The 15,460-nt window shown below is 36.0% G+C and overlaps 1 protein-coding gene across 1 annotated transcript in view; it reads right to left on the minus strand.

Annotated features, from left to right (window-relative positions):
* CEP152 (centrosomal protein 152) overlaps window positions 1-15,460 on the minus strand; it is a gene marked incomplete at both ends in the record, with an annotated part of 69,950 nt that overhangs the window by 24,526 nt on the left and 29,964 nt on the right. Inside the window, 5 exons of the mRNA XM_084240150.1 lie at window positions 3,804-3,939; window positions 4,078-4,206; window positions 4,927-5,036; window positions 5,625-5,753; window positions 10,589-10,790. Of these exons, the coding sequence (XP_084096276.1) occupies window positions 3,804-3,939; window positions 4,078-4,206; window positions 4,927-5,036; window positions 5,625-5,753; window positions 10,589-10,790 (706 nt within the window). The remainder of the gene's footprint in view (window positions 1-3,803; window positions 3,940-4,077; window positions 4,207-4,926; window positions 5,037-5,624; window positions 5,754-10,588; window positions 10,791-15,460) is intronic.

Consider the following 15,460-nt stretch of genomic DNA (forward strand, 5'->3'; position numbering starts at 1 on the left):
ATTAACTATGAGAGTATTTCTGGTTGAGAATTTTAAGTGGTTTTCTGGCAGTCCTACTGAGATGCCATGAGACATCATCATACACTGATATCAACAAATGACAAAACAAAGCAGCAGACCTGACCCAGTTCCAGCAGCGCAGCCACAGGCGCTCAGCTTGCATCTCTTGGCATTATTTCTAACCCATGACTCTAGTTGTCTGTTGTTTTTTTCTGGTTCATAGCTGATCTTAGCATTCCTGTCTTAAATGCCATCTTATGCCTCTCTACCACTATACATGGCAAGAATGTAGCTCTGCTTGAGTTGCATGATTTTGGCAAATTTCCAGTGATTGTGGAACCCACTTCTTCACAATTAGGTCCAGGGGATCACAGTTATACTAAGACGATAGGATGGTCTCAGTCACATGGTTGAGGAAGTTGTCCAGTGTCACATCACATTTTTTTGACTGAGGAAGGAATCCCCAAATTGTGTGTCCTTCAGGAACTGTTTCCACACATACCCACATTTACTTTTGGCCTACAGCAGAAAATTGCTACTAATTTTCCTGGTGTTTATGAGTATGTCAGTTACCTTGGGTGCCTACGAAAGTAGCTGTTCTGGTCTAAGCCAACTCAGCTGATATCTATAGGCAACTGGGCTATAAGGTCTAGAATGGACTCGCTCACAAGTCTAGTTAGCTGCAGGTTCACTGTACTTGGTCACATGTGTCATCATCCAGCAGGTTACACCCCATCATTCTCATGGTGGTGGGTAATCACAGTGTTCCTAAGGGCATCACGCTTGTAAGACCCAATGCATCAATACTTCTTAGGCCTCTTTTTTTGCATAATACTTGCTAAAGACCCATTGGCCAATATAAGTCATGCAGCCAAGATCAGATTCAACAGATGAGAAACAGACTGTACGTCTTACAAAGGGTAGCTACAAAGTTCCATTGCCAGGGACACACATTCAGGGATGGAAAGAATGTGTGGTCATCTAATACAATCTACCACGGTGAGGAAAACCTTGTTTCCTTTCTTTTTAGAGAAAAAGTCATACATTTATTGGCCTTTAAGGATCTGCCATTTGAACATGCTGTAGAAATACTCAATTCAGAAAGTTTTACCATTAAAGGGAAGGAAATATTTAGATAGTTTTAAAATATTTAAACTTGATTTGTAGGGATTAAACAGGAAAAAAAAAGGTTCCTACTAATGAATGACTGAGTGGATATTAAAATGTATAAATAAATTCTAATGTGTAGAGGAACACCATTAAAAATGAGAATATCTATCATCTTCGCCTTGCCTGCAAGTTTGAAGGATTCTGTGTAAGTGATTTTTTTTTTCCCCTTTTCTCTGAACAAGCCATGTTAACATGTGAGGCAAGTTCTATATGTTAACAAAAGCTTTAAAATTCTGAATTGACCCACAGCTTGACTTAAGAGTTTCAGAAAAGAAGACATGAAACAGGAAAATATAGCCTTGGACTCTTAGTATTTCTGTCTTACAAATTGTGTATACAGACTAAATTTCTCATCTGAAGGTCAGCCACAGGGAAAAATTGCTTATGTCCTGCAGTCTTGGACTCTTAGTATTTCTGTCTTACAAATTGTGTATACAGACTAAATTTCTCATCTGAAGGTCAGCCACAGGGAAAAATTGCTTATGTCCTGCAGAAAAGGGTTACCCCAAAAGTTTCCTTGCTTACTCCACAGTTTAATAAGTCCTTCCCTCAGGAGTGAAACATTTCCTAGAAAAACAGATTGGTTGCTATACCTCCTACCACAGGAGGATGGTCTCTTTAATTCAAATAAATTCTGTTCTGACTCTTAAATTCAATAAGTCTATTTTAAAATTCAAATAAGTTCTGTTCTGACCCTTAAATTCAATAAGTCTCTTAAACTCAAATAAGTTCTGTTTGTCTAGTTTTTAAAGACTACCAAGACTTATAAAGGGTTTATGTAAGTCTAAATAAAAAAAAAAAAAAAGTAAATAACTCCCAGAGAAAGAATTAAAATTTTAATGCTTTAAATATGCCGGCCCTTGAAATGGGGGGAAGGAGTCATAACTACAAAGGGATAGCACTTACACAAGGGAGTTTTAGGATATTGAAACTCTTCTGCATCCTCATCAATCTATACATGTTGAAAATGTATAGAACTATAGATGAAAAAGTTAATTTTACATATGAGAATTTTTAAATTTTAAAGGAAAAAATAGAACCTTTCAGATTTTTGGATTGGCCAAATAGCAGCTTTCAATTTCCTTCTTGCAACAGTGCAAAAGCAGTCATAAGCCAAAATATGAGTCGAGCACAGCAATTAGTTGCCACTGACCCATTATGAAATCCAAGTTTACAGCAAATTAATGTTTTTAAAAGTACTAGAAAATAGATTCCTGGAAAGAATGATCTCCTTGAAAGAACAGCTCTTACATTCTTGCTAATTTATGTATTTTTTTTTCTAGTCACAACCATATTTTTAAAAATCTGCAATGGGAACTTTTTTAGTTATAAGGCTTTATAGCCTTACTCCCATGACCAAGTTCAGTTTTATACTAAGCATATTTTGTCTTTAGTAATAGGAAAATATCAAAAAAGCTGTGTAGAACGTATGCTAGATTGGTTGCAAGCAATAAAGCATTTTTAATTGCCATTTGTTTTGCTGCTGAAGCTTTTGCAGAGAATTGTGTTCAGTGGGTCTTTGCCCATATGTATTTTTTAAAAACAAGAAAAAAAGAGACAATCACACTAAAGGTCTTCTCTCTACTTTAACTTTTAAACCCTTATTGAAAATTAAGTCCTCAATTTCAAGGTAATTTAAGATTCCTTCTAACTTTTATACTGCCAGCACTAACTAAAACAGCTCCCTTTAGAAGCTTTTTCTCCAAGATGATATGTATACATGGTAACATATTGTATTTGCTTTTTAACTATATTAACCTATCCAAAATCAATCAACCAAAATATTAAAAGTACAAAATTCTTCTTCACCTGCTCTTTGCCAATCTTTCTGAGTCTATAGTAGCAATAACTAGCTTTAATAAAATTTTCAGAAACCTCAATATAGAATATTTACTCAAGCCTTTTAAAAACATTTTCTAATCTTGATGCAGGTGCTTTGCACCTGTGGTCTGCAAGCTGGTCCCAGGTGAAAAGTCATATGTATCTGGATGGGGCTCAGGCCAAAACAGGGAAGAGAGGAGGCGGCACAACTGTTTACATGTGAGTCTATTCCTGGACTCTCACCAATGGCCACTTGGACGACTCAGGCAGGATTAGAGCGGACTGGAGCCTCTCCACCTTCCCTGAAAAAATGTTTTCCTGAAGGAGGTCATACTAACCCTGCGACCTTTCTCTCCACAGCCTGTGTGGCACCACCTTCCCTATCATGAGACTCAGGCTAGGATCTGCCCTTCTCCCCAGAAGTAAATACCAATTAGGTATTGAAAGGGAAATGAGTCAGAGGAAAATGTCTCAAGGGACTACGCAGGGTCACGTAAGAAGCCAGCAAAGGAATGCAAAAAAGATCGTTAGGTTTCAGACTCTAAGTGACTCAGGTCCACTTTTGCTTATTTTTAGGACTTTATTTTTGCCTCTGAGAATAAATCTATTTTCTCCTTTCTGCGTGTCATTTTTACTAAGGTTTTAATAATCATTTCAGTATTTACTGTATTTTGTGAACTCTGTTAGTGGGATAGAAGCAAAGGGGCTTCAAACTCTGCCTTCCCATTTCACAAGAGAACAAGAACACTAGTTTAAATGCCAACAATGAGGCCAAAGAAATGGAGTCAATGCAACAAGAACTTATACTGCACCTTCTGCTCCTGAGTCTGTTGCTCCTTTTCAAAGGTCTTCCTGAGAGTCAATTCGAGATTATCCTTCTCTCTGCACACTTCTAGGTAACATTCCTGCACAGCAGTCATCTCCTTATTCATCTTGTCTAAGTCAGACCTTGGATATACAAAACCAGCAACTAAATGACCACAAAAAAATACAAGGGCTGCGGAACAAACAATTTTCCTCTAAATTATGGAGTAGGGGAATGTTATCACTACAGCTTGTAGGGCAATTAAGCTTGTTTATTCTCACCTAAGTTGCAAGCGAGTCCCCTCATAAGCCTCAAAGAGCTGCTGCTTCTCCAAAGCATGTTTTGCTAACAGGCTTTCACGTATTTGAGCTTTCATAGCTTCATGATGCTGCTGGTAAGTCCTCTCACACCTAGAAACAGACAATGGACGATGGCAGTTGCCTAACATTACTTTAAGGCTGTACCCACATTACTAGATACATGGTTCCCCTTCCTTCCTTCCCACTTCTTCCCTCTATATAAATTATAATAAAGGTTTACAACCAAAAGTAGTAATAATATACAGCAGATGTTTTTATTTAAGAATTCTTCAAATTTTCTTTCTTCAAGTATTTCCTTGGACGTGAGAACACCCCAGTCTTTAAAATAAAGCTAATGATTGAGGTCTTGTTGATTAAAGAAAAAATTAACTGGAATAATGAAGTGTACAGGTCTATATTTCCCAATCATCTATATTAAGTACAAATACTAGCAGCACCCACTCACAAGTAAGTTATGTTCCAAAAGTCTGTTTCCAAATTTATGATTTCGTATTTGGGAGACATGCTCCCTCTCTCACAGATTTCTTCCTTATAAAGAAGAGTTTCCCCTGACAAGCCTCTAAAAAAGCATTAAGCTATATTATTGCTGGGAACGTCAGTTTTAATGGTGCTATAGAACCCAGCAACTACATGACATCATTTCTATAGAAAACGTGTTCCAAATTCTAATTTGAGAAGCCAGGATTCACTTTCTCCAATCCAAGATCTCAACAGAGAGGGTTCACATAATCATTTCTCGTGACTCCTTCTTGAGAAGATACACAGGGAGGGAGAAGAAAGAAGGGCATTAGGCTTCTGGACAGAACATACCTCTCTACAGCTTCTTGTTTATCACGGTCAAAATCTTGTACCATCTGTCTCATTTGGTTACATAAGTGTTGATTTTTATTTCTCAGTTTTTCTTCAGTTTCTTTAAGCTCCTAAATACAAACAAATAAGATAGTTAGAGGAAATAAACATCATTAGCATTGATTTGTCTAATCTCATTTTTAAACATCCTGTGATGTATTGCTATTCTAACATTTGACATTATATTATTTTCATAATTCTACAAAAGGAAAAAGTTTCTTCATACCTTGATAAAAGCACAGACTTTCTGATAAGAGTACGGATTAGCATTTTGCATTTATTTTGAAATATATGCAAGGAAATCATTTAGCCACAGTATAGCTAATGGATGCCTTAAAATAGTCCTAGAATTCAATCACCTTCAGCAATCATCTAAATAAGCACGGTTTTCCATTTGGATCAAGGGCCAGCTATGGAGGAAAGAACACCTTTATCACCCATGCTACTATATCAGAGAGGAAACTAGATTACACCAACTTACCTTCTGATGAAATTATTACCACATACTAGTAAAGAGAAATAACTAGAATCCTTAATCATCTACTAATATACTTACTTGTTTATCTCACATTGTCTGTGTATTTTCAAAAAGTCTCATGCAGTTTTTGAATCTAATGAGGATACAAAAATTCTCACAAATAAGGAAGTATTTTAGTCACCTGATTATGTTGTTGTAAAACTTGAATTTCATTTTTCAGTTGCAGAATATTGTCTTTGACCATCATGTCAGAAGTAGAAGAGTCAGGCCACAATTGATTAGTTGATTTTTCTGAGATATTTGTTTCAGTCTAAATATTCAAAAGAGGTCAAAATTTTTTCAGTTATTAAAAAATTCTCTAAGTATTCATTTTGAAATAAGCTCATACTTACAAAGAAATTGCAAATACAGCACAAATAATTTCTGTATAGTTTCACCACCTTCCCCAGTGGAAACACAGTTAACTGATCTAAGCCAGGAAATTAACTAGGATTCAATACTTTTAACTGATCCACAGCCCTGATACAAAAATTTCCAGTTTTCCTTATTTTCCTTTTTATGGTTCATGATCCAATCTACAATTTCATATTGTACTTAGTTGTCACATCTCATTAGTTTTCTCCAATTGAGGACTGTTTTTCAATCTCTGACTTTCAAATGCATGACATTTTTGAAGAGTACCAACCATTTATATCGTAGGATATCCTTCATTTGGATTTTACTGATATCGCTCATTAGTAAATTCAGATTATGCATTTTTGGCTTGAATTCCACAGAACTGATATGTGAGCTTTTCAGGAGACACATGACATCAATATGTCTCATCACTAGCGATGATCAATTAATCAATTAATGAAGGTGTGGTCAGCATATGCTGACCTCCATATAAAGTTACTACTTTTCAATTTGTAATTAATAATGCTCTTATGAGATACTTTGAGTCTATACAAATAGCCTTTTTCACCCACTACATTTAGCATTTATTTTATTTCAATATTTATTTATATAATCAGTATTGCCTGACAGATACATATTTTATTTAATATGTACAATTTTTTAAGACTCATGATGGACTCTGACAAGTTGTTACTACAAAGGTCATACAAATATATACTGTCAGGGAGTACTTAGCTTGTCCCACTCACTTTACCTCCAACAGTAGTGACTCTAAGTACAGATTGTCTTGGATGGGGAAAAGGGCCCCGAACAACTGCTTCCCTTTGCACTTCTTGTATTGCATTGGAGGAAAGCCTCTTATGCACCATTAGTGTTCGTTTATTTTTTCATCTTCCCAAGTTTGCCTGTTCATGTGGCTTTGCACATTTCCCTCTTACCTCCTGTTTTCCTTACCAATTTGTATGAGTTCTTTATTCATTGAGAGGGTCACAAAGTTTTTTTTTTTAAGTACCTATTCTAGTGGACTTGCTGGTTTTATTTACCCAGACTCTTGAGTTTTCTTTTGCAATGTTGAAAAACCATCCAGGCCCAAGTTTCATTCTACTCACTAGGGGAGTGGGATGCAAGTGAAACCTCCCCCCCCTGTGGGGGGACAGCACACTGAGGCTTCGGCTCAGACTCCCAGTTCAGTGTAGAGCTGCAGAGTCTTCCCTTTCTCCAGAGAGAGACTGCACCATTGTTGGCTTTCCCATGTTCACATGACATTATTTCCCAGATGTCCCTGCTCCTACTCCAGTCAGAAGAGACAAAAACTAAGAATACCTACTCTTTTAGTTTTCTCAGATTTAGGGGCATTAAGAAAACTTTAAAAAATTTTACCAACTCATTAGAAAGATTTTTTTTTTTTAATTTGGCCACTACTTTTTGAACTTTATAATATGCACTTGTGGTTCTTTCCCCACTGGTGGGTTTTTTTTTTACTAGGAGTGAAAGCAACATCATACTGATACTCTGACATGATTTTCAGGGCCAGCTATTAATTCAGTTATGACATACTATCGCACTGCAATCATGAGCACAAGACCCATATGAAGATCTTTAAAAAGGATCACTTAAATATCACAACAAAATTTATTTCTATAGGTAAAATACTAAAGACATTATCTTCAAGAAAACAAGAAGTATAATACACCAACTCTCATACTGTCTTCATAATTTCTATGTCTAAAAATTGATATTGATATTGACATTGAGACCTCTAAATTTTTTGGGCCTCATTAAAGATTTCAGAAATAATGAATGTATATAAATAATATAGACTTCTAGTCACATGCCTTGCTGCCTTGTTATACCAGGCTATTTGCTACATCCTTTCATTTACTTGTGCTCAAAGGTGAAATGTCCTTTCCTATCTTTTCTCCTGGATTTTTCCTTCAGGAGCGAGATCAAATGTTTTCTCCTTAAAGACTCCACTAAGGCTGACTAATATCTATCTCCACACCCATCAAATTAGTTACAACTTCTCACAGCACTTCAGTAACCATTATCAACCTTATTGCAAGTCCATCTCCTCACAGATATGTATTGTTAAATATGGGAGCCATTAACCACATATGGTTATGAAGATTTGAAATGTGGTTTGTCCAAATTGAAATGTAGAAGAAATTACATGCCAGATTTCACACACACAGATGCAAGCCATTTCATTAATAACTTCATATTATTACATATTAAAAAGATATTTTGTATATGTGGGTTAAAATATTAAAATTAATTTCACTTATTGCTTTCACTTTTATGGAACTACTAAAGGTTTTAAACTATATATGTTTATATTGTATTTCTATCAGATAGAGCTGCTCTAAATTCTAAGTTCCCTCAAGGAATGGCCATAGTTTCTTTCTTCACTGAATCCATAAAGATTAGTGCTAAAGAAAAAAAAATTTGGACTGAATGATTTGCTCTTCCTCTACATAGCTGCCAAGTCTGTTTTCTAATTTTACAGACTAAACAGAAAAGCTCCATCAGATAACATGTGAGAAATAAGAGGCAAAGGCAAAGTTTGATGGTGTCCATGGGCTAAATTAAATGTGAATTTCAGTATTTATTTAAAAAAATTTTTAATTACTATTTCCTCTCTCCCATTCAGTAAGTAGATCAATAAAAGTGCATACTAATTCAACATATATTTACTGAGCAAATATGCAAATACGTATCAAGAAAACATTCCTAAGAAATTCCTTCATAATGAGTTGAAACAGAAAAGACATAAGCTAGAAAGGCTGTCAAAAGACACAAAATGGTTTATAGTTGCTTGTTGGGGGTGCAGGAGAGGAGGGATTAGGGTCAAAATAAGGTGGGTGGGAATTGTATGGGGAATATAACCAAGATGAAAATGCATACATTGAGCAAAAACGAAAAATACTATAAAAAATAAATAAAATTAAAAAAAGCCATAAAGATTAAAAAAAAAAAAAAGGACACAAAATGTACACTGCTGAGAAATCATGAACACAAAGTAGTTGGAAACAAAGTGTATTCAAAGATGAGAGAGCTGCATTTGATCTACTGATCAATCTTTGATCTGCTGATCAATCAAACTATAGACACAAAAGGAAAGGCTAAGAAAAAGAAACAAAAGGCATGGCAACCATCAACCGCCACATATGTGAAAATCTATCTGTAGAGCCCCAGCCCTGGGTAATTTCAACAGAAAACAAAGCAAGCATCGTGAAACCTGTGCTAAGGTTTAGAGCACAGAAGAGGTCCTACTCTCCTAAATCACGGGCCACCCTAACCAAAATACTTCAACTAATCAGTTCTGATCTTACAGTAATTGGGACATGAGCTTTTATTCCTATTCTTATACGAAACATACGGACACAATTAAAACAGCTTGATTTAAAGATGTTAAATGTGCTGGGGGGCAAGGAGGTTATTTTCATTTGCTTGTTAACACTGAAACCAATCTTGTCCTCATCAAACACAGTTATACAGAAGAAGGAACCAGACTGGGCAGGAAGCACACTATTATTTCTGGAAAATAAAGTAGACACAATTAAAATTTTATGCTAAAAATTACCATAGAACATCTTGCATACTTTGCTTTAAATGGGACTGTTTTAATGAGCACAACTCCTAATTCACAGGACCAGCAGAAAAAACAGTACTGAAACAGGAAGCAAAGAATTTTTCTGTCAGGACCACATTACCTACATTCATTTTACCCCTGCCCTTTCCTTTTAGTTACTAACTTTTTAATGTATTATTTTCTACTAGGAGTATCTATAAGTTGGGGCTATAAAATACACGAAGGTGAAAGGCAGCTATTAAAGCAGAACCCTAGGGGTCTCTGAGATAGCATGAACTTGGGGAAATAACCTTGACCTACTTATTAGTCAATGGTTTTAGTTTCAATTGTCCTAAAGACCATAACCTCACCTGGGTCACAATCGTCTCTTCATTTTCCTCCTCTATCAAGTAAGGTTTCTAATGGAATGATATAAAGGTGGATTTTAATGGCACTGCTGTAATCTGAATCTGTGCTTCCACCTGAGACACCCATACTTTATAAATCATGTCCTTATACAGAATGAGGTGTTATAGGAAAATGGGCTAGAGAAATTGCATTTATAAAATGCTAATGGATTTCACTGAGCAAAATTTAACTAGATTTTGGAATACTGGTAGTAGTGCTTCTTTGGATTTGTAGTAAAGGAATTTACCTAATTGGCATCTCATTTACTACGTACCAAGAGTAACCAGAAAATATATTCCTTTAAGCTACATTTCCTTCTTTAAACTCTACTTCTAAAAAAATCAAGTGAACTCCTGAAAGACAAAGGTTTAATTTAAATGTGAAACTTGGGCCTCCCCGGTGGCGCAGCGGTTGAGCGCTGGGTTGCAAAGCTGCCTGCGGCCTCTGCGGAACCGGTTCGATCCCTGGCTGCTCCCCGGCCACCGGAGGAGGGTCCCACATGGCGCGCAGCCCTCTCCTGCCGCCCGCTGCTCCCCTCAGCAGTGTACTTCGGTCCTTCTGCCTGCTCTGCTCCCTGCTCTGGCTCTGGTGAATTCTCTCACCCTCCCGCGCTTCTGACTGTACCCAGTGCATGTATAAAACGAAAACAAACAAACAAACAAATAAATAAATAAATAAAACATGCCTCTATTAAAAAAAAAAAAATGTGAAACTTGTGTTTCCTTTAATAAGCCTTTTAAAAGTGGCTTAACTCTACAAACATTACGAACCTCAACTTCGACACTTTTTCCCTCCTTCACTTGTTGGAGATCTTCAATTTTCTTCTGACAGTCTTTGAGATCATTCTGTAACTGAGACACCAGATGACGCTTCACGGAGTTGCTACCCAGCAAACGGTGCACTTCTGCTTTCAGCTTCACAATGACCTCATCTTTGGAGAGCTCTTCATTTGGGTCTTCTTGCTGTACCATGCTAATGGAGAAATTGTCATTTTTAAGATTAAATTAGGTAATAAATCAGGCATGTTTATTCCTTAAAAGCAATGAATTGCAATAGTTTTGTGACCTATATAACACACGTAAGCTTTGACATATGACGAATATTTAAGGAATCACCTTCACATGTCCCTATGCACATAAGTTTATGCCTAGGAAGACCATTAAGCTTTACCCTGCTGTCTCACTAAAAGTTCAGCCTTGTGAACTTTAATATGGTTTATTTATTTATTTATTTATTTATTTATTTATTTATTTATTTATTTATTTAAAACTGCATGCTATATATCTATATATATGTCCTTTATAATTCCAAGAGAAACAATCTGAAAATAAGAGAAAGAAGAGAGTAGTAAGCACTAGCTGCCCTAGCCAGCAATTTCTGTTCTCTTTTATTAAAACACAAATTTGAGTGGACATTTGAGCAAATGAGAAAAAAAGTAACAAAAATAAAAGCCACACCAAAGATCAGATTGATCAATCTGTTTTTAAAAATAATTAGAAAACCAAGTAAAATACCTAAAACAATAGTTTTCAACATTAGACAACAGGTAGCACAGCACAGTGATGCTTATAAAGAAGAAAACAAGCAAGGTAAGCCCTGTGAATGCCACAACTTCCTGCTCGGAATGTTTCTAGGCTGTTGCACAGGGAGAAGAAGTCCAAAGATCATACAGCAATCCCAACAAGTTGCAAAGAGGTCAGCTGTGGGAGGCCAAAAATGGCTAGAATTTGAAGAAGGGAAATACGGAGGGAAAGCTATGGAAAGCTACATAGAAAGAGGGCTCCAGAGATCTGTGCATACATGTGAGGAAAGTAACTCACAGACAGGGAAAGAACCACAGAAAAGGAATAGAGTTGGGGACATTCTGCACTGCAATGAGCTATAGTGGAAAGATCTCCTAATTCACAGACCATCAAATATTGCCTCAGTAATTAGGGCCAAATTAGCCTCAGATTAAAGGCTACTTTAAATCAGAACTAATAAAGCCAATAAAGAAAGCCCTGAAAGGATCACATAGATGCCCAGTAACGTAAGTGTGTCCAAAAATTAATAATGGTATTTTTTTACTTATAATAAAAATAAACATGATGAGAGAAATTTAAGATATAAAAAAGAACCAAGTTGGACTTATATAGAGAAAAAATTATAATATCTAAAATTAATATACTAGATGAGAGTAACAGTGTAAGTTAATTATGAGGTTAATTTGGAAGCATAAACAAGCAAGAATAATCAGGGAAAACTCTAACAAGAATGACAATTCCAGATTGGTAGTAAAACTAAAGTACAAGGGCCTCCTTAGTGACGCAAGGGGTTAAGCACAACACTATGAAGCTATCCGCAGCCACTGTAGCATGAGTTCGATCCCTGGCCAGGGAGCTACCCACATGGCGCAGCAGACCTCTCTTGACTTGCCTACTTCTCCCCTTAGCAGTGTATTTCAGTCAGTCTGCCTGTTCTGTTCCCCATTCTGTTTCTAGTGAATCCTCTCACTCCCCGCACCTCTGGCCTGCACCCCAGTTCTTGTATGCATAAATAAATATTTAAAAAAACTAAAGTACAAGACAAAGTAGTAAAGCTTTTAGAAGGCAGCATAAGAGAATCATTTCATGACCTTGAAGTAAGGAAAGGTTTCTTAAAAGAAGCATAAAGGTATAGCAAAGCACTAACATAAAGATTGATAAATTCAACCACAGTTGAAAAAACTTCCACTCAACAAAAGACACAGTGAGATTAAAAAGGCAAGTCAGATTAAGAGAAAACATCTGCAATACACATAACCATCAAAAAGCTCATACACATAACAGGTATTTACAAACAAAACAACAAAAACTACAAATTGAGAGAGCATACACACATCAAAAAAAAAGTCACTTAAAAACAGAGGACAAGAAATAGTATCTCTCTCCATCCCTTTTCTCTTTCTCTCTCTCTCAAGCAACCAAGAATCATAAGACATATTTTTTAATGAACTCAATCTTAATAATCCAAGATAATACAAAGTAAAAAATAAAATATCACTATACATTAAATGGCTAAAACTAAAAGACTGATGATATATCAAGTGTTACCAAGGAGAAAGAAAAACTGGCTTTTATATACTTCTGGTGAGGACACAAATTGGCACAATTTAAAAATCTCTTCGGCACCAACCATTAAATTTGAAACACACGTGTGCACCTCTTCATATATACCCACTTCTAAGCATATACCCAATCAAAATATCCCAGGCATGCAAATAAGCAGGAAAGAAAATACGAACCATAAATAGAAGAAATATCAATCAATAAAAACTGACCCAGGAATGACACATACAATAGAATTAACTGAACATATTGCTTATATATATACTTCTAAGTATATATACCAGAAAGTAACATTGAAAATATATGGAGTGTAGAATGCAAAATATTGTGGAATATTCATACAAATAAACACATTCATACACACACACGAATGAGCTATAGCTACATGCTACAACATGCGTCTCACAAAAAAAATGTTGAGTAAAGAAAGTCTAAAGAACACCTGTCTCTATTAAAACAACAAAAAACCTCACAGCTAATATTCATGCTAAATGGAGAATGACTTTAACACTTCCTAGTAAGATCAGGTTAACCATTCTTCAAAATGCTAAACATAGTTATGCTATGACTCAACAACTCCACTCCTAGATAGATACATAGGTGATTGGTAGATAACAGATATATGATAGGAAAAAAAAAAAAAAGAAAACATATGTCCACACAAAAAGTTGTATACAAATGATCATAGCTGCATTAGAAACAAGTCAAATGAAAGTCTATCAGCTGATGGGGCCTCCCCAGTGGTGCAGCGGTTCAGCGCTGGCTTGCCAAGCTGCCCGCAGCCTCTGCAGTACCGGTTTGATTCCCGGTGGCTGGGGAGCAGCCACCGGAGGAGAGTCCCACATGGCAAGCAGACCTCTCCTGCCGCCCGCTGCTCCCCTCAGCAGTGTACTTTGGTCCTTCTGCCTGCTCTGCTCCCCGCTCTGGCTCTGGTGAATTCTCTCACCCTCCCAAGCTTCTAACTGTACCCAGTGCTTGTATAAATAAATAAATAAATCTAAAAAAAAAAAAAACTTTGCTAAAAAAAAAAAAGAAAGTCTATCAGCTGATGCATGAATAAACAACATGTATATTTATAAAGTGGAACTTTATCCAACTATAAAATGCAATTAAGTAATAACATGCTATAACATGAATGAATCTTGAAAGCATTATGCTACGAGAAATAAGTCAATCACAAAAGATCACATAGGATTCCATTTATGTGAAAGGTACAGGGCAGGCAAATCCATAGAGAAAGAAAGTAGAATAGTGATTGCCTGTGAAGACAGGAAGAGGTAAAGGAAAACAATAGATTAGTAATTCATACTGGGTTCCTTTTGGGTGATACTGAAATGTTGTAAAATTAGGTTGTGGTGATGTGTGGTATCTGCCAGAAAGACAAATACCACAACAAACCACATTGTTTGCACAACAATGTGAATATACTAAACAGCCTACATTTCAAAGAGGTGAGTTTTATGGCATTTTATGGCATTGAATACAGTTCAATGAGACTAAACAAGGAAAAAGAAACACCTAATGCATTCCCTTGATATAAATGCAAATTTAATCTATTATGTTTAGGCATGAATAATTTGGCCACAAGAGAAAAACACACCCCAGAAAATTTGTCATAACAGTTTAGATAGTAGTTAACTCAAGGTTACAACTTGAAAAAGGAATTAGGTAATGCTGGCAATGCTTATTTCTTGACCTGGTGTGGCATTCCATTGGTATTCACTTTACAAATTATTCATTTAAGCTGTATGCTGATGTTTTATGCAACTTCTTTATGTGCTGTTTTTCACAATTTCAAAGGCTTTCAAAAGTAAAAAGTCCTAGAGAAATAACAAATCACAAGGGGCAAAGAGTGATGGCTATAACTACATAAAAATTGTAAGCAGGAAAAGTGATGGTCACAAACTCTGGCCAGGGAACAGTGATACAAATACTGTCACATGATGCAGGTAATAATGTAAACTATAGAGCTGTTTGATATGGACCAAAAGCCCCAAATATATGCACATCTTAAGGAAATAATCAAAGATGTGAGTAAAGATGACCACAAGGATGCTTATGATAATAATATTGCATTATTTGTAACAATAAATTTTAAGTGGTTATTATCCAAAATATAGTTTACTTATATACACATCCAAAAATATATAAACTGGGACGACATCAGAATAAAATGGTTCTGCGCAGTGAAAGAAGCTGTCACTGAAACAAAAACAAACCCTACTGAATAGGAGAAAACATTTGTATACCATACGTCTGACAGTGGACTAAGATCTAAAAGAACTCATAAAATGCAAAAAAAGATATCAAAAAAAAATCAAAAACTAGGCAGAAGAGCTAAATAAGCACTTCTTCAAAGACTTAGAGATACCACCTCACACTTGTGAGAATGGCCCATATCAAAAAGATCAGAAACAACAAGTGTTAGCAGCGATGTGTAAATCCCTCTTATACTTTGGGAATATAGACTGGTCCAGGCCGCATGGCAAACAATATGGAGATTTCTCAAAATATTAGAAATGGATCTACCATATGACCCAGCAATTCCTCTCCTGT

This window comes from Talpa europaea (assembly GCF_964194135.1).
Source record: "Talpa europaea genome assembly, chromosome: 8".
Taxonomy (NCBI): Eukaryota; Metazoa; Chordata; class Mammalia; order Eulipotyphla; family Talpidae; genus Talpa; species Talpa europaea.